The following is a 26319-nucleotide window of genomic DNA, read 5'->3' on the forward strand; positions in this document are numbered from 1 at the left end:
TAGTCCCCTTTATTTTTGCTTTTGTTTCCTTTGCCTGAAAAGACATATCCAGAAAAATATTGAGCTTGTTGTCAAAGAGAGTACTATGTTTTATTCCAGAAGTTTTATGATTTCAAGTCTTATATTTAAATCTTTAATCCATTTTGAATTTATTTTTGTGCATAATGTGAGAGAGTAGTCCAGTTTGATACTTAAGCATGTAGCTGTCCAGTTTTTCCAATACCATTTATTGAAGAGCCTGTCTTTCCCACATTGTATATTCTTACCTCCTTTGTTGTAGATTAATTGTCCAATGGCATTTTTCACAGAACTAAAATAATGCTTAACTGTGTATGGAAACACAAAGACTTCAAATAACCAAAACAATCTTGAGAAAGAAGAGCTAGAGGTATCATGCTCCCTGATTTCAAACTATACTACAAAGCTACAGTCATCAAAGCAGTATGATACTGGCACAAAAACAGACACATAGATCAACAGAATAGAATAGAGAGCCCAGATAATGAACCCACACTTGAATGTGCAATTAATCTTCACAAACATTTTACAGATTTAAGAGTCATGTATTTTAAAATTCATTTATGTGTAGACTCTGTGGCAAGTGATACTGGTTTTCCATTTATAGCAATGATATAAACCATTTTAGAATACATTGATTTAAGTTAAAAGGGTATGTCTTTAAAGAGAAATGGTAATATGTGGTGCTACGTATGGTGGCAGAAGTTGAGAAAGTTGATGCATGATTAATTGAAGTTTGGGAAACATTGGCTTATTTGTAAATAATATTTTATACTAGCTTGTAGTACTGTAATTTTAATTAATTGTTAAATAAAAACCTCATAGTCATTTTAATTGTTTGACTCTTACTTAGTTAAAAGTAAGAACATATATGTCAAATGCTGTTCTATTGAGAAGTTTTATAGGACTTCCTGGCAAAGAGTAGGGCAATTTTATAAAAGTCATACATATACTCACTAATTTCAAGGATAAATTGGCATGGCAAACCAAGCACTATGCAGAAGGCTTTTGTTAAATTTTATCAATCAAAAGTTGGGGAAGATTCTTCGGTTTGGGTTCATATATGCTAATATTTAGTGAGAAGAGTAGACAGCATATTATTTTTTCCCTGAGAAGCAGAAAAGGAAAACCAGGATATTTAGAAGATGCTTTGAAGTTAATTTTATCCAGAAAGTATTTTTAGAAATATTAGAATATCTGGGAACAAATCTTTGAGTAATAGTTAAATATAGATTTTATTTTTATTTAACATTTCATAACTGATTTAGTTACTCCACATTTAAAAAATAAATTAATACACCTTACTACAAAATACAAGAAATGTGGAGATAGTAGAAAATATAAGTAGAAATTCCTTCTTCTTCTACTAATATTCCCCCAGCCCTATTCCTTAGGCACAACTACTGTTAACAGTTTGAAGTCACCTAATTTTATTTTATTTATTTATATTTTTGACTGTGCCATGCGGTTTGTGGGATCTTAGTTCCCCGACCAGGGATTGAACACGGGCCACAGGGAACCCATGGCTGCCAGGGAATTCCCCTGAAGTCACCTATATTTTTTTTATAAATTTATTTTAAAAAATTTTTGGCTGTGTTGGTCTTCGTTGCTGCGCACGGGCTTTCTCTAGTTGTGGTGAGCGGGGGCTACTCTTCGTTGCTTATTGCGGTGGCTTCTTTTGTTGTGGAGCATGGGCTGTAGGTGTGTGGGCTTTGGTAGTTGTGGCACGCAGCTCAGTAGTTGTGGCTCTAGAGTGCAGGCTCAGTAGTTGTGGCGCACAGGCTTAGTTGCTCCGTGGCATGTGGGATCTTCCCAGACCAGGGATAGAACCCGTGTCCCCTGCGTTGGCAGGTGGATTCTTAAACACTGTGCCACCAAGGACGCCCTGAAGTCACCTAATTTTTTTTTTTTTTTTTTTTTGCGGTACGCAGGCCTCTCACTGTTGTGGCCTCTCCCGTTGCGGAGCACAGGCTCAGGACACGCAGGCTCAGCAGCCATGGCTCACAGGCCCAGCCGCTCCGCGGCATGTGGGATCTTCCCGGACCGGGGCACGAACCCGTGTCCCCTGCATCGGCAGGAAGACTCTCAACCACTGTGCCACCGGGGAAGCCCTGAAGTCACCTAATTTTAAAAGTCAAGTGTAATGGCATTTAGAAATTGGAAGAGTAGGAATCTTTTTGTTGTTGTTGTTCCAGATTCTGCTTCCATTACCTGCATCTACATTTTTAAGCAGATATGATGTATGGAATTACTGTGGGCTTTGGAGTCAGATCTGTGTTCGAATTCTAACTGCATCACAGAGCAGCAATGCGAGTTTGGGAAGTTCCTTACCTTTCTGAGTGAGAAGTTCCTTACCTTTCTGAGTGGGAAGTTCCTTACCTCTCTGAGCTTTAGGTTCCTCAACAGCAAAGGCTTAATGTTGTTTTATTTCCAGCCTCTGATCTGGCCTAGTCTGTCTCTCTGTCTCTTTTTAATAGGAAACATATCTAAGAAGACTTAGCATAAGAATCCATGACATTTTTTCTCCTGGAGAAATGGAATTTGGTATTTTAATGACCACAATGTGCATGCATTCAGTAATACACTCCTTTATTAGAACATTTCACCACCCTCCCAAGTACCTACCATCAGGTTGTAAAAGGACATTGTATTTACCTGCCCCTGGAATCTTCCTGGAATTTAGATGGCCTCTGTTGGGTTTCACTTTGCACTTATTAATAATTTAACATTGGGATAAAAATAAAAAACAAAGACTCTCATCTTACAGTGTGAGAACATGGGTCATGTGTGCTAAGTCATGCAGGTAAGATGAGTAGCAAAACTCAGTGGGGTATCCAGTCTAAAGAGGTCTTTCATGTGGGCTGTTGTGTACCTCCTGTAGAATGATTGCCTTAGAATTAAAGAGAATTAATGTAATTGCTCCTGAAGAGGGAAATGTATTTTTGCTTTTCAAAGGTGGTTGTATAAGCTTTAATTATCTAATCCAAACACAGGAGCTTTCTACAAGCAGCTTTCCCTTTTAGCAGGCATAGTCAGCTTGCAAATACTGCTGCATCTTTAGGTTTGAAAAATCACTGCATCATAACCAACTCTGTTGAGTATATTATATAACCTGCTCGTTAGGGAACAACAAAGTCCTGTTTTAATATTGGTTACTGAAAATGGTCTTTAAAGCTAGGGTTGGTTTACGTGGATTTTTGTAATTATTTGAGCTGCAGCTTGAGATATGGTTCTCCGTTGGTGGAATCTGTGTCTCATGTCTCGATCATTGTTTTACTGTGGTTTCATTTTCTGTGCTGTTTTTGTTTCATATTCAATTTGCTTTGTTTGGTGTATGCTTTATCAGACCTTCTTGTTTACTTGTCACAGGAATATGGAGCTTTCTTAATAAAGTTAGAAGTATCTTTTTATGTATTTATTTTAGCTTTCTTTCTTTAGAGAATTGAAATGTTTTCTAGTCCTGAAATTATTAATAATTAAGTACATGTAATATATTGCTAGTGGAACAGCGTAAAGCTCAAAGAAACTTTGTAAGTAGAGAAGGAAACCCTACTTTTTAAGAACTGGGACTCTGTCATTCTTGTTGAAATGCATAGTTTTTTGTTTTTTTGTTTTTTTTTGTGGTATGCGGGCCTCTCACTGTTGTCGCCTCTCCCGTTGTGGGGCACAGGCTCCGGACGCGCAGGCCCAGCGGCCATGGCTCACGGGCCTAGCCGCTCTGCGGCATGTGGGATCTTACCGGACTGGGGCACGAACCCGTGTCCCCTGCATCGGCAGGTGGACTCTCAACCACTGCGCCACCAGGGAAGCCCCATAGGGTTTCTTTTTTTTTTTTTGATATCTGTATATCCATAGGAATAACTGATATTTATGGAAAACCATTTTAGTCTACAGTGCCTAGTCAACCATTTCAAAAATTATTTCTCTCTTGTCTTTACAAGCTTATAAATATATATATATGCATATATGTATATATACATATACGTTATATGTATTTATTTATATAAATATATAAAAATTATATGTAATATTACTATATGTACTAATGCATAGGGTTTTGATGTTGGAACATATTAAGGAAATAATGTCATTCTTTCTAGGTAGAGAGGATTTTAGGGATGAAAGTTGATTCAAACTCTAGATGAAAATGATCAGTGCTCCTGTCTGAGAATTAAAATATTAAATTGCTCTTAGAATAAAACCAACCTCTCCTCATGGTTTGCAGTGCTCTTCACAATCTGAACACTACCTGGCTTTCCCTTCGCCCGCTGCTCTAGTCACACTCATCTCCTCTGTCCAACTCACCAAGCTCTTCCCCACTCAAGGACCCTGGCCCTTGTTGTTCCTCCTTTCCCTTAGCTGTTCCCATGGCTCTCCTGAATGTCTCGAAGAGACCCCTCCCTGACCACGTCAAGGTATTAAGTAAGTCTACTCTCTTTCCAATACTCTGCTTATTTCCTTTTCAGCACTTATCTCAGACTGTATTTCTTTTTGTTAATTACTTTGTTTTGCCCCACAAATGTAATTTCTATTAAGAGAGGTGCCAGTACCTGATAAAGTGCCTAGCAGCTAGTATATAGTCAATAAGTTGATTAAATGGAAGTTATTTACTGGTTTTAAGAGCTCTTTTTTGTTTGTTTCTTTATTTATGATTAGTTTATCATGCTGGACTGGAGGGATTTAAGTATCCTTGACATCAAGAGCCAAGCCAATATGCTTTCCAGTGCTCTTACCTGCATGCATTTCCCCCCATTTCATTGTGATTTTATTGATTGTTTGGAGAGCAACATGCGCTTTCCTCAGAGGAGACCGAGAACTCTGTAGATCTCCCAAGGGTACTGTGCCCTGAGATGTCTTTCAGAATTCACCAGGAACTAAATTACCTCGCAGCAGATCTTCTACGAAGGACAGGGAAGTCTGTATTGGTCTTTGGTGAACACACAGTTCAATAATGGAGGTACAATTATTCTGCTCCCCAAAGGGAAAACCTTGCCATTGTATCTGTTCAGTGTGCCTTGTAAACAGCCCTGGATGGCCCCTTTATGGATTAGCCCTGTGTCTTTAAGCTCTTACTCATCCTTAAGCCAAAGGCTGTTGTTCCGCTTCAAGCTGAAAAGGAAATTTCGGCAGCTTGCTTGCTGTCTAAAGATCAACATTATCACCATGACAGTTGTCACTTTCAAAGTGGAAATGCAAATTTGGTGAGTAATTAAGTTAGTTTTGTGTCATTCTTTGGTGGTGTTCTAAATGTTGCTATTTATTTGTCTTAGGTAATCTATTTAAAGAAGACACCAGAAGAAGCCTACAGAGCACTCCTATCTGGCTCAAATCCCCCCTATCTTCCATTCAGGTATAACTGCTTGTGAGACTTGAGTTATGGCAACTTTGCTAGACAGCTTGCTACTTTAGAATTGGAGAATTGTGTTTTTTAATTGTATGAAGAGTGTGACCATGATATTACATGGAATGAAATGAGACAGTAGTTTTTATTATTTTGTTTTTGTAGAGACCCCCTCCCCCATCTAGTAAGAATAAAATAGCTTTCCCTTTTTAGGAATTAATTTTTTTCCTTGAATTCTTTCTATACCTTGACAGTTTAAGCACAAACAGTGCCTGATTTATGACCTAATAACCACGTCAAGATTTGTTAGATTTCAGTCATCTACATCACTGATTCATCCATTCATTCTTTCATTTTGTGAGCATCGATTGATCTCTGACCAAATGTCAGGGGCTGGGAATATAGAATAAGAGCCTCAAAGCACCTTCCCAGAAGTACATATTTAGTGGGAACCCTAATCACCTGTTGAGCAGACAAATCTAGCTTCCATCCTGAGGAAGGCTGTCTCTCATTACAGTGCTGGAAAAGAATGTTTTGAAGTGTCACCTGAAGAAGATATTTTAAAAATTTCATGTAAACTTGAGCTTATTTAAAGAGTAGAAGGAAATGTACTACTTCTACTTCAGAAGAACTTCCACAACAGTCATCAACAGAATTGTGAATGATTCTAATATTTTTGCCTTTTTGTTTATTTGTGTGTCCAAGTCTACAAGCACATGGATTGCTTCTTATTGTTACTAATATCAAAATTACCAACAGTTTTTCATTACCAATAATGAAAGAAAGGAACAGGAAAGAATGAGGAGGCCTCTTTGTCTTCATTACTCTCCTGTAAACTCGCAGAGGGCAGGTCCCAGTGCCTGACACTTAAAAGTGCTTTTTGTAAATATTTATTTTAATGAATAAGTTAAGACTAAATCCCCTAAGATCCAAAGGATTCCCACGTCTGTTTCTCAGACCACAAGAGGGAGAGTTATTAGGCACAGGGTGGGTGTCAGGTGAGGAGGATATAGGGACAACAACAGCTAGTATGCTTGATCTTCTCAGTGAAAGCAAGGGGTAAAGTACTGGAGTTGGGACAGTGAGAGGAAAATATCCTCAAGCAACCTAGAGAATGAGCTAATTAGCCATTGAAGGACAGATAAAAGGTTACAGATTATGTAGAAGAGAGTTTTAACGATGAGGACAAAACTTTTTTTCTCCCACTTCTAATGGCTTCTATAATTTGAAAGCTCTTTGTACAATTCTATTTTTTAGAAAAGGGTAATTGTTTTAGTTAATTTGGGCTGTTGTAACAAAGTACCATAGACTGGGTGGGTTGTAAACAACAGACATTTGTTTCTCACAGTTCTGCAGACTAATCAGGTGCCAGCATGGTCAAGTTCTGGTGAGGGCTCTCTTCAGGGCTGTAGACTGCTTACTTCTCGCTGTGTCCTCACATAGTGGAAAGAGGGCAGAAAAACGCTCTGGGGTACCTCTTATTAGTGCCCTCTTATAAGGGCACTAATCGCATTCATGAGGGCTCTACCCTCATGACCTAACTACTTCCCAAGGTCCCACCTCCTAATACCATCCCATTGGGGATTAGGCTTTCAACATATGACTTTTGGGGGGACACAAACTTCCGTTTCATTGCAGTAATAATGATAATATTAATCACTTCCTAAATTTTAAGCAAAGTGGTTAAGAGTACATGATTTGGAGGCAGAGACACTGCCTGGGTTCGAAGGTTCATTCTGCTCTTTTCTATATGTAATAAGTAAGTATATGTAACTTGGGCAAATTACTTATCCTCTCTGAGCTTCAGCTTCCTTTTCTGTACAATGGCTTCAGAGCTATCCTGAGGATTAAATGAGGTAATACATATATCACCGTGCCTGGTGCAGTACCTGGTTTTTGTTTTTCTTGTTGTTGTTAGTACTATTACTATTATTCATAAGAAATAAGGATTATCCACAAGGATATAAATATGAATAGGAAGTATTTCTAATGATCACACATTATCTAGTAGGGGCAGGTAGCTCTATAGGCACGTAATTAATTGTTAAAAAGTTGGGTTTTATAAAAATAGAAGAAAAGATTCTGACAGAAATACGAGAAAGTATCAGACTCATTTAAACTAAACTTTTAAAGGGTTTCGCAGGTAGAGGAGGAAAAGTTAGGCATCTGTGTACCCTACTGGAAAGCCCTGGAAGGGATTGTGTCTGAGGCAACTTCCAACATCCTCTGTGGTAGGAGCCATAGGATCTGTGGTGAGAGAGGGGCCAGCGACTGTGAAGGGATCATAGGTGTACTTTTCCTTGAGACAGTGAGGACTCATTAAATTTGTTTTTTAAATCAGAAAAATGTTTACAAGTTTTTGTTGTTATTTTGAAAACAACACATGCACCTGGGGATTGTAATGCTGTAACATTTGTAAAATTGTAATTCCAATCAATAGGCCCAGTGGACATTGTGGCTATTCAGACATTTTAAGTGGAAAATATATATTAATTTTTATGCTTGTGATAGTATCCACTCAGAAGTCATGGGAGATGTATTTGTTTCACAAGCCAGGTGAGCCTTGCTAACCTTTAACCTTAATTGTGAATTTAGATGAAGATACTGGAGAAGGAGAAGGAAAGAATGAATTCTTCCTTTAATCATAATTATATTTTAGCTTATATGTGATAGGTAATTAATTTGTTTCCTGAGAACTAGAATCTTTGAATAATTGATAAGATTGGAATGGAAGAAAAGATATAAAAAATTATTACTACTTAACGTAGAATTAAATCATAATTGTAGCTTATTTTTCCAAACTGTTTTTATTTAAATATTTGAAAATATAAATACATTACATGGTTCAAATATTTTAAAATATATATAGTTTATAGTGAAAACTCTCTCTCCCACCCTTGATTCTTATCTGTCCAGTCCTTTCCAAATAACTTCTGGTGTTAGTTTATTCTATATCCTTCTAGAGTTTCTTTATGCATATATAAGCAAATAAAGATGTACAGTCTTATTTTCCCCATTTTATCACAAAATGTAACATACTATATGTACTATTCTGCATCTTGATTTTTTTTTCACTTAACTCATCTTGGATATATTTTTTCACATCAGTAAATAGAGAGCTTCCTTCCTCATTCTGTCTTACTGCTGTATAATGTACAAGAATGCATTTAATTGGTCTCTGACAGGTAGACATTTAGGTCATTTCCTATCTTTTTAACTGTAGCTTTTTAAGTCACATGGTCTCAAATGTATTTTAGAAGAAAGAAATTGAGACAATACTCTGGAGAATATTGTAGTGTTGTTAGACATAGAGAATTTTAGTTATTTGTTTACCTGAAAAAAAGAATGCTTAACACAGACTTCAGGCATTTTTTCCCCTTAGTTTAGGCACCTATTTCCAACTAAAAGTTTGACCTTGAATATAACTAAGCTGTATTTCTCTGATAATGTGACACGAAGAGTTGGTGTACAACTTAATGTATTTACATTAAGTTGCATTTCTAAATCCAGACTCTTCATAAATCCTACATTTGAAGCAGAAAATACCACACAGTGTGCATTTATAATTCAGTGGAAAATTTAGTTGATAGAATACTACTAGTTTTCTGGAATTTTGCTACAGAAACAATTTTTTTCCTAATGCTGAGATAAGATGTGAGTTGATTTTAGTCTACTGCCCAGATCAACTAAAGCTAATGCAGTATTATCAAGAATCATCTTCATACTAGTCCTAGTCAGTCATCATTGCCTTTGCCTTCCTTTGATAATCTGGATTCTATCATCCACTAGGTTTTCCACCCCATTTATTGTTAAATTACATCTTTATCTTCATTGTCTAGATTTTTTTTATCCCACTTCTGCATTAATACTTTTATTTGTAAAACAGGAAGCCTCAAAGGAACTTCTATTTAAATGTGATTGTTTTATTGTCTAAAAATTAAGAAAAATGAGGACAGTTTTGAAGGCTTGTTGACGTGTGGTTGGTATCTTTACATGCCCTCTTTACTGAAATGACTATTTACCATTTGTGCTATAGGGTTTTAGTCTTTCTAATCAAAGTGTTTTAAGGTTTTAATTTAAATAATGCTGTTCTTCAAGATTTATTGATTTAACAAACATTTATTGGAGCAGTCTCTTCCGTAGCACCTTTGCTCATTTTTCTAGAGAGGGTTGGCATGTCCTGTGCCTATAATTTCCTATTACATTTTGTTCATGCCCCATTACATTTGCTACATACACCATTAAAACAAATGTTTTATATTGTAATTATTTGTTTGCATGGCTGACTTTCCACCAAATATGGCTGACTCTTCTCTCAAGGGCTGGGATTGGGTTCTTTTCTTATTTGTGTGCCAGGGAATACATAATTAATTTATTGCTTTTTCTGTGCCAGTCACTATGTTAGACTTATGGATCTAAAGATTATTAGGACAACTAGGTACCTGCTCCAGGAGGAAGGAGATTTAACACTGGAACTGGAGATTGGAGGAGCTGTTAGGGGTAGGCATCATGAATGCCTTGCACATTACAATGAAAATGGAGAATAACAATCCAGGTACTGGCTTTAGGTGCTGTAAGTTTTCATTTGTATGGCATAGGTTGTTTTTTATAATGGTAGGTTAGGTAGGATACTATATAATAGGATGCTTGCAGTGTATTACTATAACCACAAGTACTGTCTAATTGAGTTTTTCTATTTGGATTTATCTTAAAAATTTTAAATTAATAGTTTTCTATTAACCTAGTTAAAAATTCACTAAAGATGAAGCAAATTAAAAAAAAAAGATTTGGGGGGCTTCCCTGGTGGCGCAGTGGTTGAGAGTCCGCCTGCCGATGCAGGGGACACAGGTTCGTGCCCCGGTCCGGGAGGATCCCACATGCTGCGGAGCGGCTGGGCCCGTGAGCCATGGCCGCTGAGCCTGCACGTCCAGAGCCTGTGCTCCGTAATGGGAGAGGCCATAACAGTGAGAGGCCTGCGTACCGCAAAAAAAGAAAAAAAAGAGAGAGAGAAAAAAAAAAAAAAAAGATTTGGGTAGATTTACTGCTTATTCTTTTTTTTCTGTCAGTTTTATTGAGATACAGTTGATATACAACACTGTATAAATTTAAGGTGTACCACTCAATGACTTGACTTTCATATATTGTAAAATGATTACCACAATAAGTTTAGTTAACACTTATCACCTCATACAGTTACAGTTTTTTTTCTTATGATGAGAACCTTTGGTATCTACTCCCTTAGCAACATTCAAATACCCCATAGAGCAGTGTTAACTATAGTCACCATGTTGCATATTACATCCCCAGTACTTATTTACCTTATAACTGGAGGTTTATACCTTTTGACCACCTTCACTCAATTCCTCCCCCCAACCCCCATTTACTGCCTATTTTTTTAAAGATTTTTTCCCATTTTATTCCATTTTCTTTTGTTTTTAATTAATTCATTTTATTTTTGGCTGCGTTGGGTCTTCATTGCTGAGCGCGGGCTTTCTCTAGTTGTGGCGAGCTGGGGCTAGTCTTCATTGCAGTGAGCTGGCTTCTCATTGCAGTGGCTTCTCTTGTGGCGGAGCACGGGCTCTAGGCACACGGGCTTCAGTAGTTGTGGCACGCAGGCTCAGTAGTTGTGGCTCTAGAGCGCAGGCTCAGTAGTTGTGGTGCACAGGCTTAGTTGCTCCGTGTCATGTGGGATCTTCCTGGACCAGGGATCGAACTCGTGTCCCCTGCATTGGCAGGTGGATTCTTAACCACTGCGCCACCAGGGAAGTCCCTACTGTCTATTCTTGATTACATGAAGTATAGTAGACTTTGGAGACATTTGAATTTCTGGCTTGGTGTGACACTCAAGGAGTATTTGTTGTGATGTTACTGTCTGCAAGTCAGTTTTAGGGTGTTCCATTTAATGGTAAAGTAGGTCTGTCGAAAACTGTACTTTTCACTTGTACTAAGGATAGCCAATGTGTTTTATCAACAGTGACTTTATCTCAAAACTAGGGAAAGAGGGTATTTTTCACCTATTTTAATTCTTTAAGTCCATCCATCTTTACTGTAGGCTTGCTTGGCAGTTGGTCTTCAAGGGAACAAGGGGCTTTTCAGTTCTGGGGCCAGAGTCGGAGTTTGAATTGGCAAGCCCAGTATGAACCTTTTTAGGTTCTCTTCCTGTCAGTCAGTGTACTACCAAATTGATAGTCCATACTGTTGACCAGTCATTCTACAAGGTCATATTAATTGCAGCCTCTCTACAGTCCCACGAGACCACCAACCCTTATTGGAATTCTTAGATTATTTTCTTGGCAGTGGTTTTTGAATCTGCATTTTTGGGTGTTCATAAAACAGGTGTTTGTGAAAACTTTCTAACTCTCACAGAACACTGAAAAGGTAACCCATCTAAATTGCACAACTCTGCTTTTAGATCTTTTTTTGTGCTTTCAAATTCACTTCGTGCTTACTTCTTTTTTTATTGGTCCTTATGTATTAGCTTGGTAACTTTTTGGGTATTAATGATTCATAAATCTGCTAAAACCCAATTTTTCTAGGACATATAAAATTAAATGGGGAATACAACTATACAGACAATAAATAACATCTAGGGGCCCAGTTTCGAAGACAAATATAGAAAGCATGACTTAAAAACTAATGACTAGGTGCAGAGGTGAGGTTGAGGTAGGGTGCCATGCTGATATCCAGTGGAATAAAGCTGGTTGAAAGTTTGATGTCCTATCATCACCAGTTTTTAGTTTAGTGTGTTTTATTTTTTTGGTGGGTCTCTTCCTGTTTAGGTCCAGGAACATATATTTGTGTGGCTATTTTATTTTAGTTTGGAGAAGAGGCTTATAGGTCAGTGTTTCCCAAAGTTACATTGGTTCTCATACTTGGTTTTAAAAAGTCTGGGAAGGAGGGCTTTCCTGGTGGCGCAGTGGTTGAGAGTCCGCCTGCCAATGCAGGGGATGCGGGTTCGTGCCCCGGTCCGGGAAGATCCCACATGCCGCGGAGCGGCTCGGCCCATGAGCCATGGCCGCTGAGCCTGCGCGTCCGGAGCCTGTGCTCCGCAACGGGAGAGGCCAGAACTGTGAGAGGCCCGTGTGCCGCAAAAAAAAAAAAAAAAAAAAAAAAAAGTCTGGGAAGGGGATTTGCCTGGTGGCGCAATGGTTAAGAATCCGCCTGCTAGTGCAGGGGACACAGGTTCAATCCCTGGTCCGGGAAGATTCGGCATGCCGTGGAGCGACTAAGCCCCTGCGCCACAACTACTGAGCCTGTGCTCTAGAGCCCACGAGCCACAGCTACTGAAGCCCGCGCGCCTAGAGCCTGTGCTCTGCAACAAGAGAAGCCACCGCAATGAGAAGCCCGTGCACCGCAACAAAGAGTAGCCCCCGCTCTCTGCATCTAGAGAAAGCCCGCGCACGGCAACGAAGACCCTACGCAGCCAAAAAAAGTCTGGGAAGCTTTAAAAAATATTGATGCCAGGTTCTACTCCCAGAAATTCTGATATAATTGGCTTGGGGTGAAGTCTGGGTGTTGGGATTTTTAAAAACTACCTACATGATTCCAATATGCTGCCAAGGTTGTGCACTACTGCTCTATAAGGTTTACCGTGGCAAAAAAAAAAAAAAAAATTCAACAGTCAAATAAGTTTAGAACTCTCCATCTTGGAGATTTTGCAGAGCACATTCCCATTTTAAAGATTCTGCATGGTTCTGAGTAATAAAGTAACCTGTTTATCTCAGAATTTTCCCAAGTACTTCAGCCTGAAATCGGTCCCCATCCCCCTCCCACTTCTATTAACATTCCAGCAGAACTAGCTTTCTGAAACTCTAGGATACATTTCCTGATCCACACCTGTGTGGAACAGAATAGATCTCTTGGGATTAGAATAATAAGCTTCCATTTGGGGAAATGTTTTTGCATGGTTTCCTGAGTTTTAGAAATAGATGGCTTATCAAATAATGATATTTTATCTAATATGAACAGGAATAACGAATTTTCTCTTAAAGCAGACTTGACGCCAGAAAACCTTCCTTAACAGAGAACCCACAAACCTCCCTCTATCGATCCTTTAATGACGTTTGTCATTAAAATGAACCCATACTGTTTGTGTTCAGGGATGGGTTTGTTGTGTTTTGGGGATGACCCCTAGTGATATCCCGGTTGCTGAGCTAGTGTTAATGTGGCTGAGTCTTAATGGGAAATCTCACCTGGGCATGCCAGAACTTGCAGGTCTCTTAACAAAGGCCCAGAGGGGTCAACTACTTAGAACTTGGCATTAGGCTGCCTTCTTTCTTCTAAAGCAAAGTAAACATGTGCTGGTAGATGTTAGATGCAATTATAAACTGTATCTTTTTACATAACATGTTAAATCAGATATTTGTTAGTTTAAATATGATACTGTGATTTCTGTTAAAGTTTATTTAGCATTAACTTTGTACTTCAAAGGGAAAGTTCTCTTTACCATGTTTTTTCCCTAAGTATCAAAATGTAGAAACAAAATTTATTTTATGCTCTCTTAAGACTTTCATTCTCAACTTTTCTTTATGATGGCTAACTCTCTGCTTCTCAGTGTTGATCTTTGGGGTCATTTCTACCTCCATGGATCTTTAATAAACCTTTACTTTTGATGCTTGATGTGATGGGAAAGAATCTGCATTAGTTTTGATTAGTGAGGATGGGCCAGTTTCCTGAGTCTTGAAAATAGAACAAAATAAATTATCCAGTCCGAACTGTGCAATCTATTTTCAACAGCTGGGGCATATTGAATAACTGAGACCACTATGAAAAGCAGACTCTTTATCCGGTTTTCTTGTTAAAGTGTTAAATAAGCACCACTATTCAGGATCTGAGGACAGAAACAACTGTCAAGGTTTCTAGGACCCAATAATACGCAGAAGGAAGTGAGTAATATCTATTCTTTTTTTTTTTTTTGGGGACATGGCAGTGCTTCAGTGGTTTGAGTTGTGAAAATTGGCTCAGATTACTTTTTTTGTTTTTCCTGTTTTTATGGTTTCAGACCAGTGTACCAAACTTTCTGTAGAAGGGTAAGTGCCAAATTTTTGTACTCTTTACAGTACTTTTCCGATAGCCAGCCTTAGTTGATAAAGGTGGTTTGGAATAAGTTTGCAATCATTTATGTTGATGAACATAGTTATTTTGTTGAATGCCTCGTATATGAAGCTCTTATTTTCAATATTGGAGTCAAAGATAATTTACTATTATTTTTATCTTTAAAACAAAATTACTGTGGTTAAATAGGGGATAGTCAGGTGTTGATAAAAGGCCCAGAGCACAGCCCTTGGCCTGTTTTTCTGGTATCTGTTATTTTTAGGGATTCTATTCTGCTGACTTATGACCTTTTAAGCCATAACTTAGAAATGAATTTTCACAAATCTCTGTCTCTTTAGATGAGCAAAATGATTAGTGTATAGCTTTATGTTAAATCTGAAAAGCAGGAGATTCTGTGTCCTGTTTTTTTGTTGGGTACTGGTCATGTTCAATTTTTGGCTCTGCCCCGTGAAGCCATTTGATTTTTGTTCTTTTGTAAGTGGGAAATAGCTTCGTTCTCCCCACTAATTCTTAGCAAATACATTTTTAGCTTATAGGTCTAGATAATATAAACCATTGGCTTGCTCTTTTCCCTGGAGCTGGTGCATATATAGCGTGGATGTGTTCAGAGACTGGAAACCAGGTGTAATTTGGACAATTGTGTAAAGTATTTTTGGACATTGTCTAATTCCCAAGTATCCATACAAATTAGGGCTGAATTGTCTAGTATAGTAGCTATTACCTACATGTGCTATTCAGCACTTGCAATTTGTTTAGTCCAAACTGAAATAGACTACAAGCCTATAAAATACACATTCGATTTCAAAGGTTTAGTATAAGAAAAGTAAAATATCTTATTTATAATTGTGTTGATTACATGCTGAAATATTTCAGATACATTGGATTAAACAAAATATATCGTTAAAATTAATATTATTTATTTCTTTTTATTTTAATATGGTTATAAAAAAATTAAAATTACACATGTGGCTCTCTTTTGTGGCTTTCATTATATTTCCATTGGAAAGCAGTGATCTAGATTACATTTTTGTGATTGTACACAGTTTATGATTACAGATTTTTTATATAATTTTTGTTTTGAAATGTCCGTAGTTCCCAGCCACTTAGAGTTGTTCAGGCATATGTTGAATGGTCTCCTTGTAATGGTTATTCATTCATTCATTCATTCATTCAACAGCTACACGAGAGTAATGTGCTCAACACTGTACTAGATTCTGGGCATACAACATAAAGGACACATTCCCTGTCCTTAGGAAGCTCTTGATCTTGTGCTGGTTGTGTAGATGGGATTCAGTTCAGTGATTGGAAGGGTGCTCAGATGACCTTTGAGATCCTTTCTAACCCATTGCTCTGCAGGTATTTGCCTGCCTCATAACTACTTGCTATCTGGAGAATTTACAGAGAATCAGAATCAAGATGTGTAAATCACAGTCATTTCTGTTATTTCTTAGTCCATTTACTATAGCTCTGTTTTATTCTTTTTTTTATTTTTTTAATTTTTTAATTTTTTATTTATTTTTGGCAGTGTTGGGTCATCGTTTCTGTGCGAGGGCTTTCTCTAGTTGCGGCGAGCGGGGTCCACTCTTCATCGCGGTGCGCGGTGCACGGGCCTTTCACTGTCTCGGCCTCTCTTGTTGCGGAGCACAGGCTCCAGACGCGCAGGCTCAGTAGTTGTGGCTCACGGGCCCAGTTGCTCCGCGGCATGTGGGATCTTCCCAGACCAGGGCTTGAACCCGTGTTCCCTGCATTGGCAGGCAGGTTCTCAACCACGAGCGCCACCAGGGAAGGCCTGTTTTATTCTTTAATGTAGTCTCCACATTGTAAACACTGTGATTCTGTTTTTCATTATTCTTCATTTCAAACAACTTCATTACCAGAAATGCTTTCTTATTGTTTTATGTAAATATGTTCTTTCATCTCTGGTTTCATCTAATCATTATTAACATTGACAGGGTTGCTTTATTCTGAGTGATTTCTTAGATTCGTAGGTTGCAAACAGTGGTGTGTTGGTAAACCGGCTCTGTAATTAAAGAGCATTTGCTGATTTGTGTGGTGTAAATTTTCCCTCCAATGCTGATTTGGGCTCTCAAAATTTTTGAATATCTAACAGTTGACTCTTGAGAGCCTGTAGAAGGACAGCTTTAGTACAATAGGGAATCAAGCCCTTTCTCTTTGTATCTCTTTGGGGATGGTGATTCTAGTTTTCTTAAATTTAATTTTTCTTCTACTGCTTCTCTGCAAAATAAATGTAAAAATAAACAAAAAATCCCAATTGCTTCACCTATAAAATATTCATAATTCAGTCTTTCATTCAACAAATCTTTATTGACTGACAGTGATTTTTATAACCACTTCATCATAGTTTTATGGTTCAGTTGACTGTTATGCCAGAAATCACATTTAGAAAGATAGAATTGCCGGGATGGATAGAATTTGGATGGTCAAGCGTGAGGTTGAGCTAAATTTGTATTTGGATGTCTCTAGATAGCTGTTGGTTGTAACATTAGTCTTCTGTGTTGGGGGTTAGAGACACACGATGTATTCTTCAGCAGGGATGAATGATTAGAAATCCTGGGTGTTTGGGGTATTATTACCTTATGTCCTGAATGAAGAGCAGCCTTGTGTTTACCTGTTTAAGGGAGTAATGCAATATATGGTAAAGCTGTCATGGTATGGAAGTTAGAGCTGTAGTTTTCCCAGGCAGCACAGGATGTGCAAGCGTTTCCCCTCAATTGACATCTATGGGATTTCAGTGGTCCTTTATGAGGGAGGTGGAAAAATACATGTCCTTTTATTCAACTCAGTAACCATTTGGCTCAATAAATATAAATGAATGCATGGATGAATGAGTATAAAAGCAAACCAGGAGTTAAATAAACAACTGGGAACCAAAACCGCAATAAAAACTGTGGGAGTATAAAACTTTGTAGCACATTGGTATAGTGATTTAAATCCTGAAAGCTCTATGTAGCCTCTCTAAAGTGTCTGGGTTAAAATAAAAGTGTGTTTAATACCACTTGACAAAGAAAGAGAAAACTACTTTGAATGTCACTGCTTTTTAGCTTTATTCAGTTAATACTCTTTGGCAAAGAGAACAGAAAGAAATGATCTTAAATGGACAGAAGGGATTTGGGGTTAATGCAAAGAAAGCTCTTCTTGCTAGTGAGGATGGAGGTGTCAGGCTCTCGAGTTAACAAAAGTGGCCATAGGAGATCATCGAACATTTTCTTGGGATGATCTCCCAAGCTCCTTTACTTAATTTAAACATTTATTGACAAACATTTATTGACTATCTATTTCATGCCAGGCACTGTATTAGGTACTAAAGAGACAATGGTGAGTAAAAAAACATATAGATCCTGTCTTCTTAGGGACTATTGTAGAGAGAGAGTCAGGGAATCTAATAAGCACATCATGATATAATGTCAAACTGTAGTTAAGTCCAGTGGAAAAAAATGGGGACCTGATCTAGCCGGAGTGGGGTTGGAGGATTTTCCCTGAGACAAGTCATCTTTGAGCTGGGATCTGAAGGGTGAGTAGGGTGACCTAGGCAAGGCGATTGGAGAACATGTGACCAGGGGAGCAAAGGTTCAGAGTGCCCCTCTGAGGAGCTCAGGGAAGGGGGTTGTGATGGGCACAGAGCGTGAGGGAGCATGATGTGAGGAGGAGGCTGGAGAGGCGGGGAGGGCCAGATACCACAGGCCTTGCATCCATTTTAGGATTTGAACCTTCCCTCGAGAGAGCAGTGGGAATCAGAGAAGGGCTACAGCAGAAGAGTGGCTGGATCAGACTTGCCTTTTAAAGAAATCACTCTGGCTGCAGTGAAGAGAACTGATTAGAAAGGCGAGGGGTGGATGTGGGAAGGCTCTTGTAGTGTGTGGAGAGGTGCTACGTGAGAGGCAGCAGAACCGAGGAGAAGTAAATGCGTTCACAAGATGTTTAGGAGGGAAACACAGTGGGGCACGGTGCAGTAGGGTACGGGAAATGAGAGAGACAGAAGGACTTCTGGGCTGTAGCTTGAGTGATTGTGGAAGCTGTGTCTTTTACCAAGTTACAGAGGATCGGAGGATCAAATTATTGTTGTTGTTTTGAGGTAGGGGCAGATTCAAGAGATTCTTCTTCCACAATGAGTTTGAGATGCCTTAAGACACCCAAATGGAAATGTCATGTATGTGGTTGGCTGTCCTGCCTTGGAGATTTAAGGACTTTGTGCTAGGGAGATAAATTTGAGGGTTATTGGCAGATAGATGGTACCTTACATAGATGAGATTGTGTAGGGCAGGGATTTTCAAAATGTGGTCCCTCTTACCAGCAGCACTGATGCCACCTGGAAACTTGTTAGAAATGCAGATTCTCAGACCCCGTTCCATACCTACTGAATCAGAAACTCAGGTGGGGCCCAGCATTCTGTGTTTTAAGAAGCCATCTCGGTGATGCTGATGCTGATGAATGCTAAAGTTTGAGAGCACCTGGTCTCGGAAGAGAGCATGGAGTGTGGAGAATTTCAGTCTGGAATTGAATCTTGAAGAGACTGGGAGGTGAAGGATGACTTTGCAGAGGAGATTGGGAAGGAGTAGTGTTTAGAGAGGTCAAAGCAAAATCCAGGAACAATGAAGAGAATATTCAGAGGGAATTACTTGTTCTTGACCGAGTAAATAAAATGGTGCTTGCAGAATGTTCCCTGAACTTAGAATAAGCAAATCTAGAGACAGAAAGTAGATTAGTGATCGCCAGGGTTGGAGTGGGGACGGGGAATGAATGAGGAGTTATTGCAAATGGGTATAGAGTTTCTTTCTGGTGGTAAAATGGTTTCGAATTAGTGGTGTGCATTGTGACTATACTAAAAATCACAGCATTATGAATACATTAGAAATCACTGAATTGTACATTTTAGAAAGGCTAAAATGGTGAATTTTATCTCAATTTAAAAAAAAGTCCCCTGGGCTTAGCCATATGGAGATCATTGGTGACCTTAGTGAGAAATGTTCATGGCATGGATGAGGGTGGAAGCAGAACAGAGGAGGTCAAGATGTGAGAGAAGAGAAAGTGGGGGCAGGAAGATGAATAGTTTTTCAGGGAAGCCCTGTTTTAAAGAGGAGGCCAAAGAGAGGGTGGTGGCTGAAGTTAAGAAAATTTCAGATATTTTTTTTCTTTTAAAGATGGTAGGGACTTGAAAATGTTTGACTGCTATTGGAAAGGATCCAAGAGAGAGATACGGAGAGGAAAGAAATCATCCACTGTGTTGAATAATGATGCAGTTTCAGGGTAGGAAAGGACTTTTGAGTTTACTAGAGCCTGGTGTTTTCCTAATCTTCACCTCCATTTCCTATAACAATGTAGGTGAAAAATATTTCTTGCAAGCCATCTGCCAATTCAAACTTGAACGTCGTGTGGGGCGGGTTATCTTGCTGCCTTCCAGGACCAACCATTTTATTTTTAGATGGTTCTAACTACATTGGGTGGTTGAGGAAACTCAACAGGTAAGATTTATTTATAAAGTAGGAGATAATATTGCTTTTATAGAGTAAAATTTTTCAGCTTCTTAAAGTACTTTCAAACTTATTATAGTCATTTCCTTCATTCTTATTTCCAGAAGAACCCAGTGCTGCCACTTCCTGAGCCTTTTGCGAATTATCTGGTATTAGTTGGGTTGATGCTCTGATTTTTCCCCTGTCACCTTAGTATTCAGTTTTCTTGGTCTTCTAATTTATTATCACTCATGTATCTGACTTCCAGCTTTCAGAATTTTATTGCTGTTGTCTGTTCTCATTCTCCCTGACCTTGTTGGATTCCATTTAAAAAAGCCTTTTAAAATTCTCTTTTTAGTGGGGTTTTTGTAGATAACATGGATTTACTCTGCCACTTTTATCTTTCTCCCTTTTTTTCCCCCAGAGAATATGTAACATGTTTTTGTGTCCCTTCACTTTTATGGTTACTTTCCTTTGACTATGTATGAGCCAGGTGCCACTAATAAGCCATTTCTCTCTTGCCTAGTTATGAGGGCAGGTTTTGGGAACCTGTTGCCTTCATGAGGATTAAATGTGTTAACGCATCTAAATTATCCAGCATAGTAAGTGTTGGAAAAAGGTATGTCATCAACTTTCCCCAGTCCTGAGGATGTGACTTAATTTTATTGCATCCCTTATTATATATCAGTTTGTGAATGTCAGCCTGTCTTTCTAGCCTGCTGTAACTGCTTTGTATCCTAATTTTGTCAGATGGCCTGTTAACGCACCCTCGCTCTCAGGTCTGCACATTTGATCACCAAGTCACCAGAGCTCTCTTTTCAGTTGTTGGTAGAAACTGTGGCTATGCTAAGACAAGAGATATCATGATAATCTCACCATGCTTTGCAGACAGTACGAGAGACTGGATCTGGAGCTTTTCTGATAACTTACATTTGTGGATCGGTCTAGCTGCGTCTAGGTGGGAAGATACACTTGAGGGAAGTAAGGAGCACCTTCAATTCTTATCATTTCTTTTACTCTTTTTAAATACAGATACTTTTTTCCCTAAGTTTTTCTTTTCTCTACCAAAGCAGTAGTTTTTAAACTAGGGTCTATAGAGAGAATTCAGATGACAAAAATATCATTTTTTAAAAAATTATTTATTTATTTATTCTTGGCTGTGTTGGGTCTTCGTTTCTGTGCGAGGGCTTTCTCTAGTTGCGGCGAGTGGGGGCCACCCTTCATCGTGGTGCGCGGGCCTCTCACTGTCACGGCCTCTCTTGTTGCAGAGCACAGGCTCTAGGCGCGTAGGCTCAGTGGCTGTGGCTCACGGGCTTATTTGCTCACGGGCCTAGTTGCTCACGGGCCTAGTTGCTCCGCGGCATGTGGGATCTTCCCATACCAGGGCTTGAAGCCGTGTCCTCTGCATTGGCAGGCAGATTCTTTTTATTTTTTGCGGTACGCGGGCCTCTCACCACCGCGGCCCCTCCCACCGCGGAGCACAGGCTCCGGACGCGCAGGCTCAGCGGCCGTGGCTCACGGACCCAGCTGCTCCGCGGCACGTGGGATCTTCCCAGACCGGGGCACGAACCCGTGTCCCCTGCATCGGCAGGTGGACTCCCAACCACTGAGCCACCAGGGAAGCCCACAAAAATATCTTTATTTTCACTAGCCATGTAAGTTATAAGATTGCATCCAATTATAAATGTTGGAAATAAACTATAGTAGTATTAGCAATATAAGTGACTTTTTCACAATAGAAACTACATTTTTATATCCCATTGCAGTTGTTGCATATATCTTAAGATATTTATGTTCATTTCTTCTTTAAAATTATAGTTGTTATCAGACCTGCTACTAGATCTTGTTATATATCAATATTAACAATAAAGTATGGTATTATAAATTTGTTTTGTTACATTTTGATGACTTTACATTTAATTGCATTAGTGTTCTGTTATTTCTATGTATTTTATTTTATGCATTTAAAAACATTCTGAGAATAGACATTCACAGGCTTCATCAGAATGATGAAGGGGGGTCCTGCTGAAGGGGGGTCCATGACACACAAAAGATTCTGAACTCTTGTCCTAAAAAGACAAGTTCCTACAAAGGAATGTGTGGTTATTTATATAAACTAGTATTTTGTCTTAGATCCCCAGCTACTCCTTTCTCTGGTTTAATCCCTTAAAATTTGCTTCTTAATATATGGCTTATATCTTTACAAGATATTTGAAATGGGGTTATTTGTTTTTCACTGACCCATGAGTTCAGATGGCATTAAAAAAAGAACTCTTGAAATCACGATTAAGTATCTAGAATAACCCTTCCTTAACATAGGTTAACTTTGATGTTTCAGGACTTAAACATTTCTGTTAGGCTGCTTTGCTAACCTACTATTTTTAAATTAGGTTATCAGGATGCTGAAACTCAGTGATGTTGACATTGCATTTAAATTCGCGGCTTAGCAGCCATAGTTTCAAGTTACCTTAGATGGTTGTGATACAAGATTCAGTTTTATGTTAATTATGTGTTAAAGCCTTTAATGGTCATTTTCTCCCCATGAAGCATCTTCTGTGGCCGCCCCCTTCCTCCCCACCTTGGACCAACTTTGTGTGGTACATTTGACTTTGTGATTGGCAGGTGCCTGACAGCTCTATTCCTTCAGGTCAGCAGTGGGGGCTGGGAAGAGCGACTGAGAGCCTTGAGGTCAAGTTTCTTGCCTTGGACACCTTGGAACATTGTTAGTGTTAAAGCTCCAGTGCCAGTTCTTGCTAACTGACCTGAACTTGATACTTCAGTTTTATGTTGCCTAAAGCAGGCCTGCTAAGTTGCTCTAAAAATTTAAATAAAGGATGAAGCACTCAGTTTTCGGTGCAGTAGGTCTCCACTCCTTTTGATAGAACACTTCATGGTGCATTAGAAGCTCTCCTGGATCCTGAGAGGAGATTGTTTGGAAGCATTTTCCTTGGCATTTTTTTTGGGGGGGGGTGGGGGAATGAGGGTGGGGTGGGGGGCAAAATGGAGGTAGTCGCATATAATCCATGAAAACAACTGCCAGGTTCTGTTGACCTGCATGCATTGTCCCATTTAAATTTTTATGCTAGTATTTGCCATATTCCTGACAGATGGTTGTTTCTCTGTCTGAGTACGTCTCATGATGATGCATGTTTTCGTTAATGAAATACTCACTGTTAATAATAATAAGAATAGTCATAATATTTATTGTTTCCTTTGTGCTAGGCACTATAGGAAGGACTTTATATTTTTTAAATGTAATCTGACAACAATCCTGTGAACAGTAGCTGCTATCAGTACCTTCATTTCACAGATGAGGAAACCAAGACTCATAGAGGTAAAATAACTTGCTTGAGGTCCCAGCCAATTCGTGGCAGAGTTGGAATTTGAAGGCAGCCTGATTCCAGAGCTCAGGTTCCTAAATCTGCTTTCTTATTAATTCAGCTAGTTGGATTAAAGCAATTTCAGAAGTTCTGGAGTTAAGCTAGTAGGATCTGATGTGTTACATAAGTTTACCGTGTTGACAGCTGTGAATCCAAATAAGCATGTCTCCAACTGACTTTGGTATTTTATTATTTGAGTGTTCTAAATGCATGTTTTTAATGTTAAGTTTTTTTGTGTTCATAGGGATGCTTCCTTTGGAAATTGCACTTACAATCTCACCATCCTCGACTGTTTGCACGGAATCAGAAAGGTAATAACAATCTCCTTGCTGTGGTCGACATTGTAGTTTAACAATATGAAAAAAGAATTATGTCTATATCCTTGTTTGTTGTTGGAGAGAAGAGAGGGGAGGGAATAAGAAGGCAGCTTTCCACTTCTTAAACAATGATGGATCTGTAATACACAGACCACAGGGCAAATAGGGGCGGTGTTTCAAGGGATAACTCTTCTTATAGAAGTGGAAGGGATCTCCCTTTCTCACTTAAACTATTTGTGTTATCACTTCTGTCTGCTGCCGTGCCTGTGATGTTGCTTTGTCACCTGCTCAGCTTCATAATCAAGCTATATCTTGGTGTGGGAGGGGCAGGAAGTTATCTAAGTCTCCTCTGTTAATGTGGAGAACATTTCCACATTGTTTTTCTAACTGGATAGTATTACATGCCCATGAACATGAAGTAGTAAGCAGGTCAGATATTATTATCTCATTTTTACAGTTGAGGAAACAACCCCAGCGAGGTTAAGTCACTCTCAGGGCCACAGGGGTTATTAGGAGGGCTCGTTCTAACTCAAGATTTCCATATCAATATGGAGTTCTTTCTCATATCCTATCCAGGTATGTCATAAATCAATGGTTGTCAAATGGTGGGGACTTGTGGAGAGATGCAAATTCTCAGACCTCATCCGAGACTGATTGAACCATAAATTCTGGGAGTGGTGCCCTGCTGTCTGTGTTTGTATAATCCCTCCATGTGATTTGATGCACTCTGAAGTTTAGAGTCATAATTATTTAGTTATTTATATATATTATGGAGAAGTTAATCTAAAAGATCTTTGAGAACTTTGGAACATGTTTTAGAAACATTGATTTACAAGCTGAGAAGTCATACATGCTACACTGTGAATTCTAATGAAGGTTCAAGGTACATCATTCCATCTAGAACATATAGTCATGACTTATGAGTCAGGAATGTACGTGTTTCAGAACCCATTGGCAAGGGTCATCGTGGACTGTAAATATAGTATCAGTAGTGAGTCTTGTTCTAGTTTCTTTTCTCTGATGTAATATAACATTGCTTTGGCCCTGTTTTAATTTGAGAAAATTGCTATGGTAAAACATGCTACTTGTTTTCTGTATGTATATTTTTGACTTTGATATTTCATCTAGAAATGAATTTAGACTCTGTAAAACTTTAGTTCTCTTTTCACTTAAAAACTATCAAGATAATCTAGCCTATCCCCTGCAAATAATATCACCAACACACACTTCCAGTAACACCAGTTAAGAACCCTTATATATCCAGTATACCCTTAGGTATACTGGATATATCACCCAGTATACAACCTAAAATTGTAGCATTTAAAAAAGTAATTTACTTATTGTTTCATTATTATTATTTTGCCTATCCTGCCATCTGGTACAGGCTGTTTCTTTTATAAAACTTAGGAAAGTGAAAAAGAGTTCACACTGGAATATCCTTGCCTGTTATTATGGTAACTGGTAACTTGATATAGACCTTTATGACATCCTTCCTGTTACAAAGGAAAGGCACGACTTTGTTCATTAAGGTCTTCTGTAAATTTCTTGTTTCATCAAATGCTGGGTTTATTTTACCCAAATGAAGATGAGATTTTAGAGGATCTGATAGATTGTTCAACATGTCTTTAAGCAACTGGGACACACTTTCCCTCTGTACATTCTTCTATAAAGCATCGTGTGCTGGGCTATTTTTGTGGCAATGAGCACCATACCTCCTAAGAAGGTAGACAGACTATGGCCACATTTTTCCCTTTGTTAAGAAGCATATCTTTCTGATTTTGATGTATTAGCGTCATTATAAGCATCAGTTATATATGTGTGAACCACACACAGAGGCATACACAAACACAAACACATTTAAAAAAAGAGGAAGGGAAGTGATACTTCAGGGCATTATATTCTCACCATTTTCTCTGAAATGGTACATATGGCTGAAGTAAGCATCTTTGTTTCAATGTGGAATAATTTAAATAGCTTGTTCTGCTTATCCTGTAGAGGTTGTCTAAATCAGTATTGTCAGAATTTATAAGAATCACCTAGCAAGGCATTTTAAAAATGATGATCCCACCCCCAAAGAACCTGATTTCATAGTTCTGGGATGGGGCCTAATGGTCTGTATTTTAAATATAAATTACCTTAAGTGCAGGTGGTCCATGTTCTACATTTTGGAAAACACTGGTCTCTAAGGTATTTTCAAAGATAGATGTACTAAACTTGGCTTAACAGTTTCTTCTATTTTTAATGACTTGATCATGTAACTTTCAAAAGTAACTGTGGTTTTGTATTCTATTGTAATCTGTATAGCTTCATGACATACAAAGAAAAAGACTGTCCTCTTCAAAATGTTTTATCTGAGTAAGCCAGATAGTTTTTAGTTCTAAGTCATTGGTTACAAAAAGGAGTATGAAATTTTTCTTCACGTTGTTAAACAGATCAATTCTTCCTTCTAAATTGTAAGAGTAGTCAAGTACATTTTTACTCTGTCAGAAACTTATCACCATAAAACAAATTCTCTCAATGTAGAGTTTTAGGAACAAATAAGGGCCTAAAATGCTCTTTTTACTAAGTATCTCACTAATGATAAAAGGAAAATAAAACCTAAGAATAATTGTTTTTTCTTCTAACTGAAAATTTAATCACTATTATATACTCTGTCATAGTTAGGTATAAATTAATTGCATAGTTCCCAATAGGTTTTAACTATACATTTGCTAGTATGTTCCATTTGATATACATAAGTA

General features: G+C 38.5%; 1 protein-coding gene across 1 annotated transcript in view; it reads left to right on the forward strand.

The window, feature by feature from the left end:
* Nucleotides 1–26319, forward strand: part of CDC14A (cell division cycle 14A) — a 164008-nt gene that overhangs the window by 63035 nt on the left and 74654 nt on the right. Inside the window, exons 5-6 of the mRNA XM_065881245.1 lie at nucleotides 5289–5368; nucleotides 23506–23572. Coding sequence (XP_065737317.1) covers nucleotides 5289–5368; nucleotides 23506–23572 — 147 coding nt within the window. The remainder of the gene's footprint in view (nucleotides 1–5288; nucleotides 5369–23505; nucleotides 23573–26319) is intronic.

Source organism: Phocoena phocoena, chromosome 1, assembly GCF_963924675.1.
Source record: "Phocoena phocoena chromosome 1, mPhoPho1.1, whole genome shotgun sequence".
NCBI classification, from domain to species: Eukaryota; Metazoa; Chordata; class Mammalia; order Artiodactyla; family Phocoenidae; genus Phocoena; species Phocoena phocoena.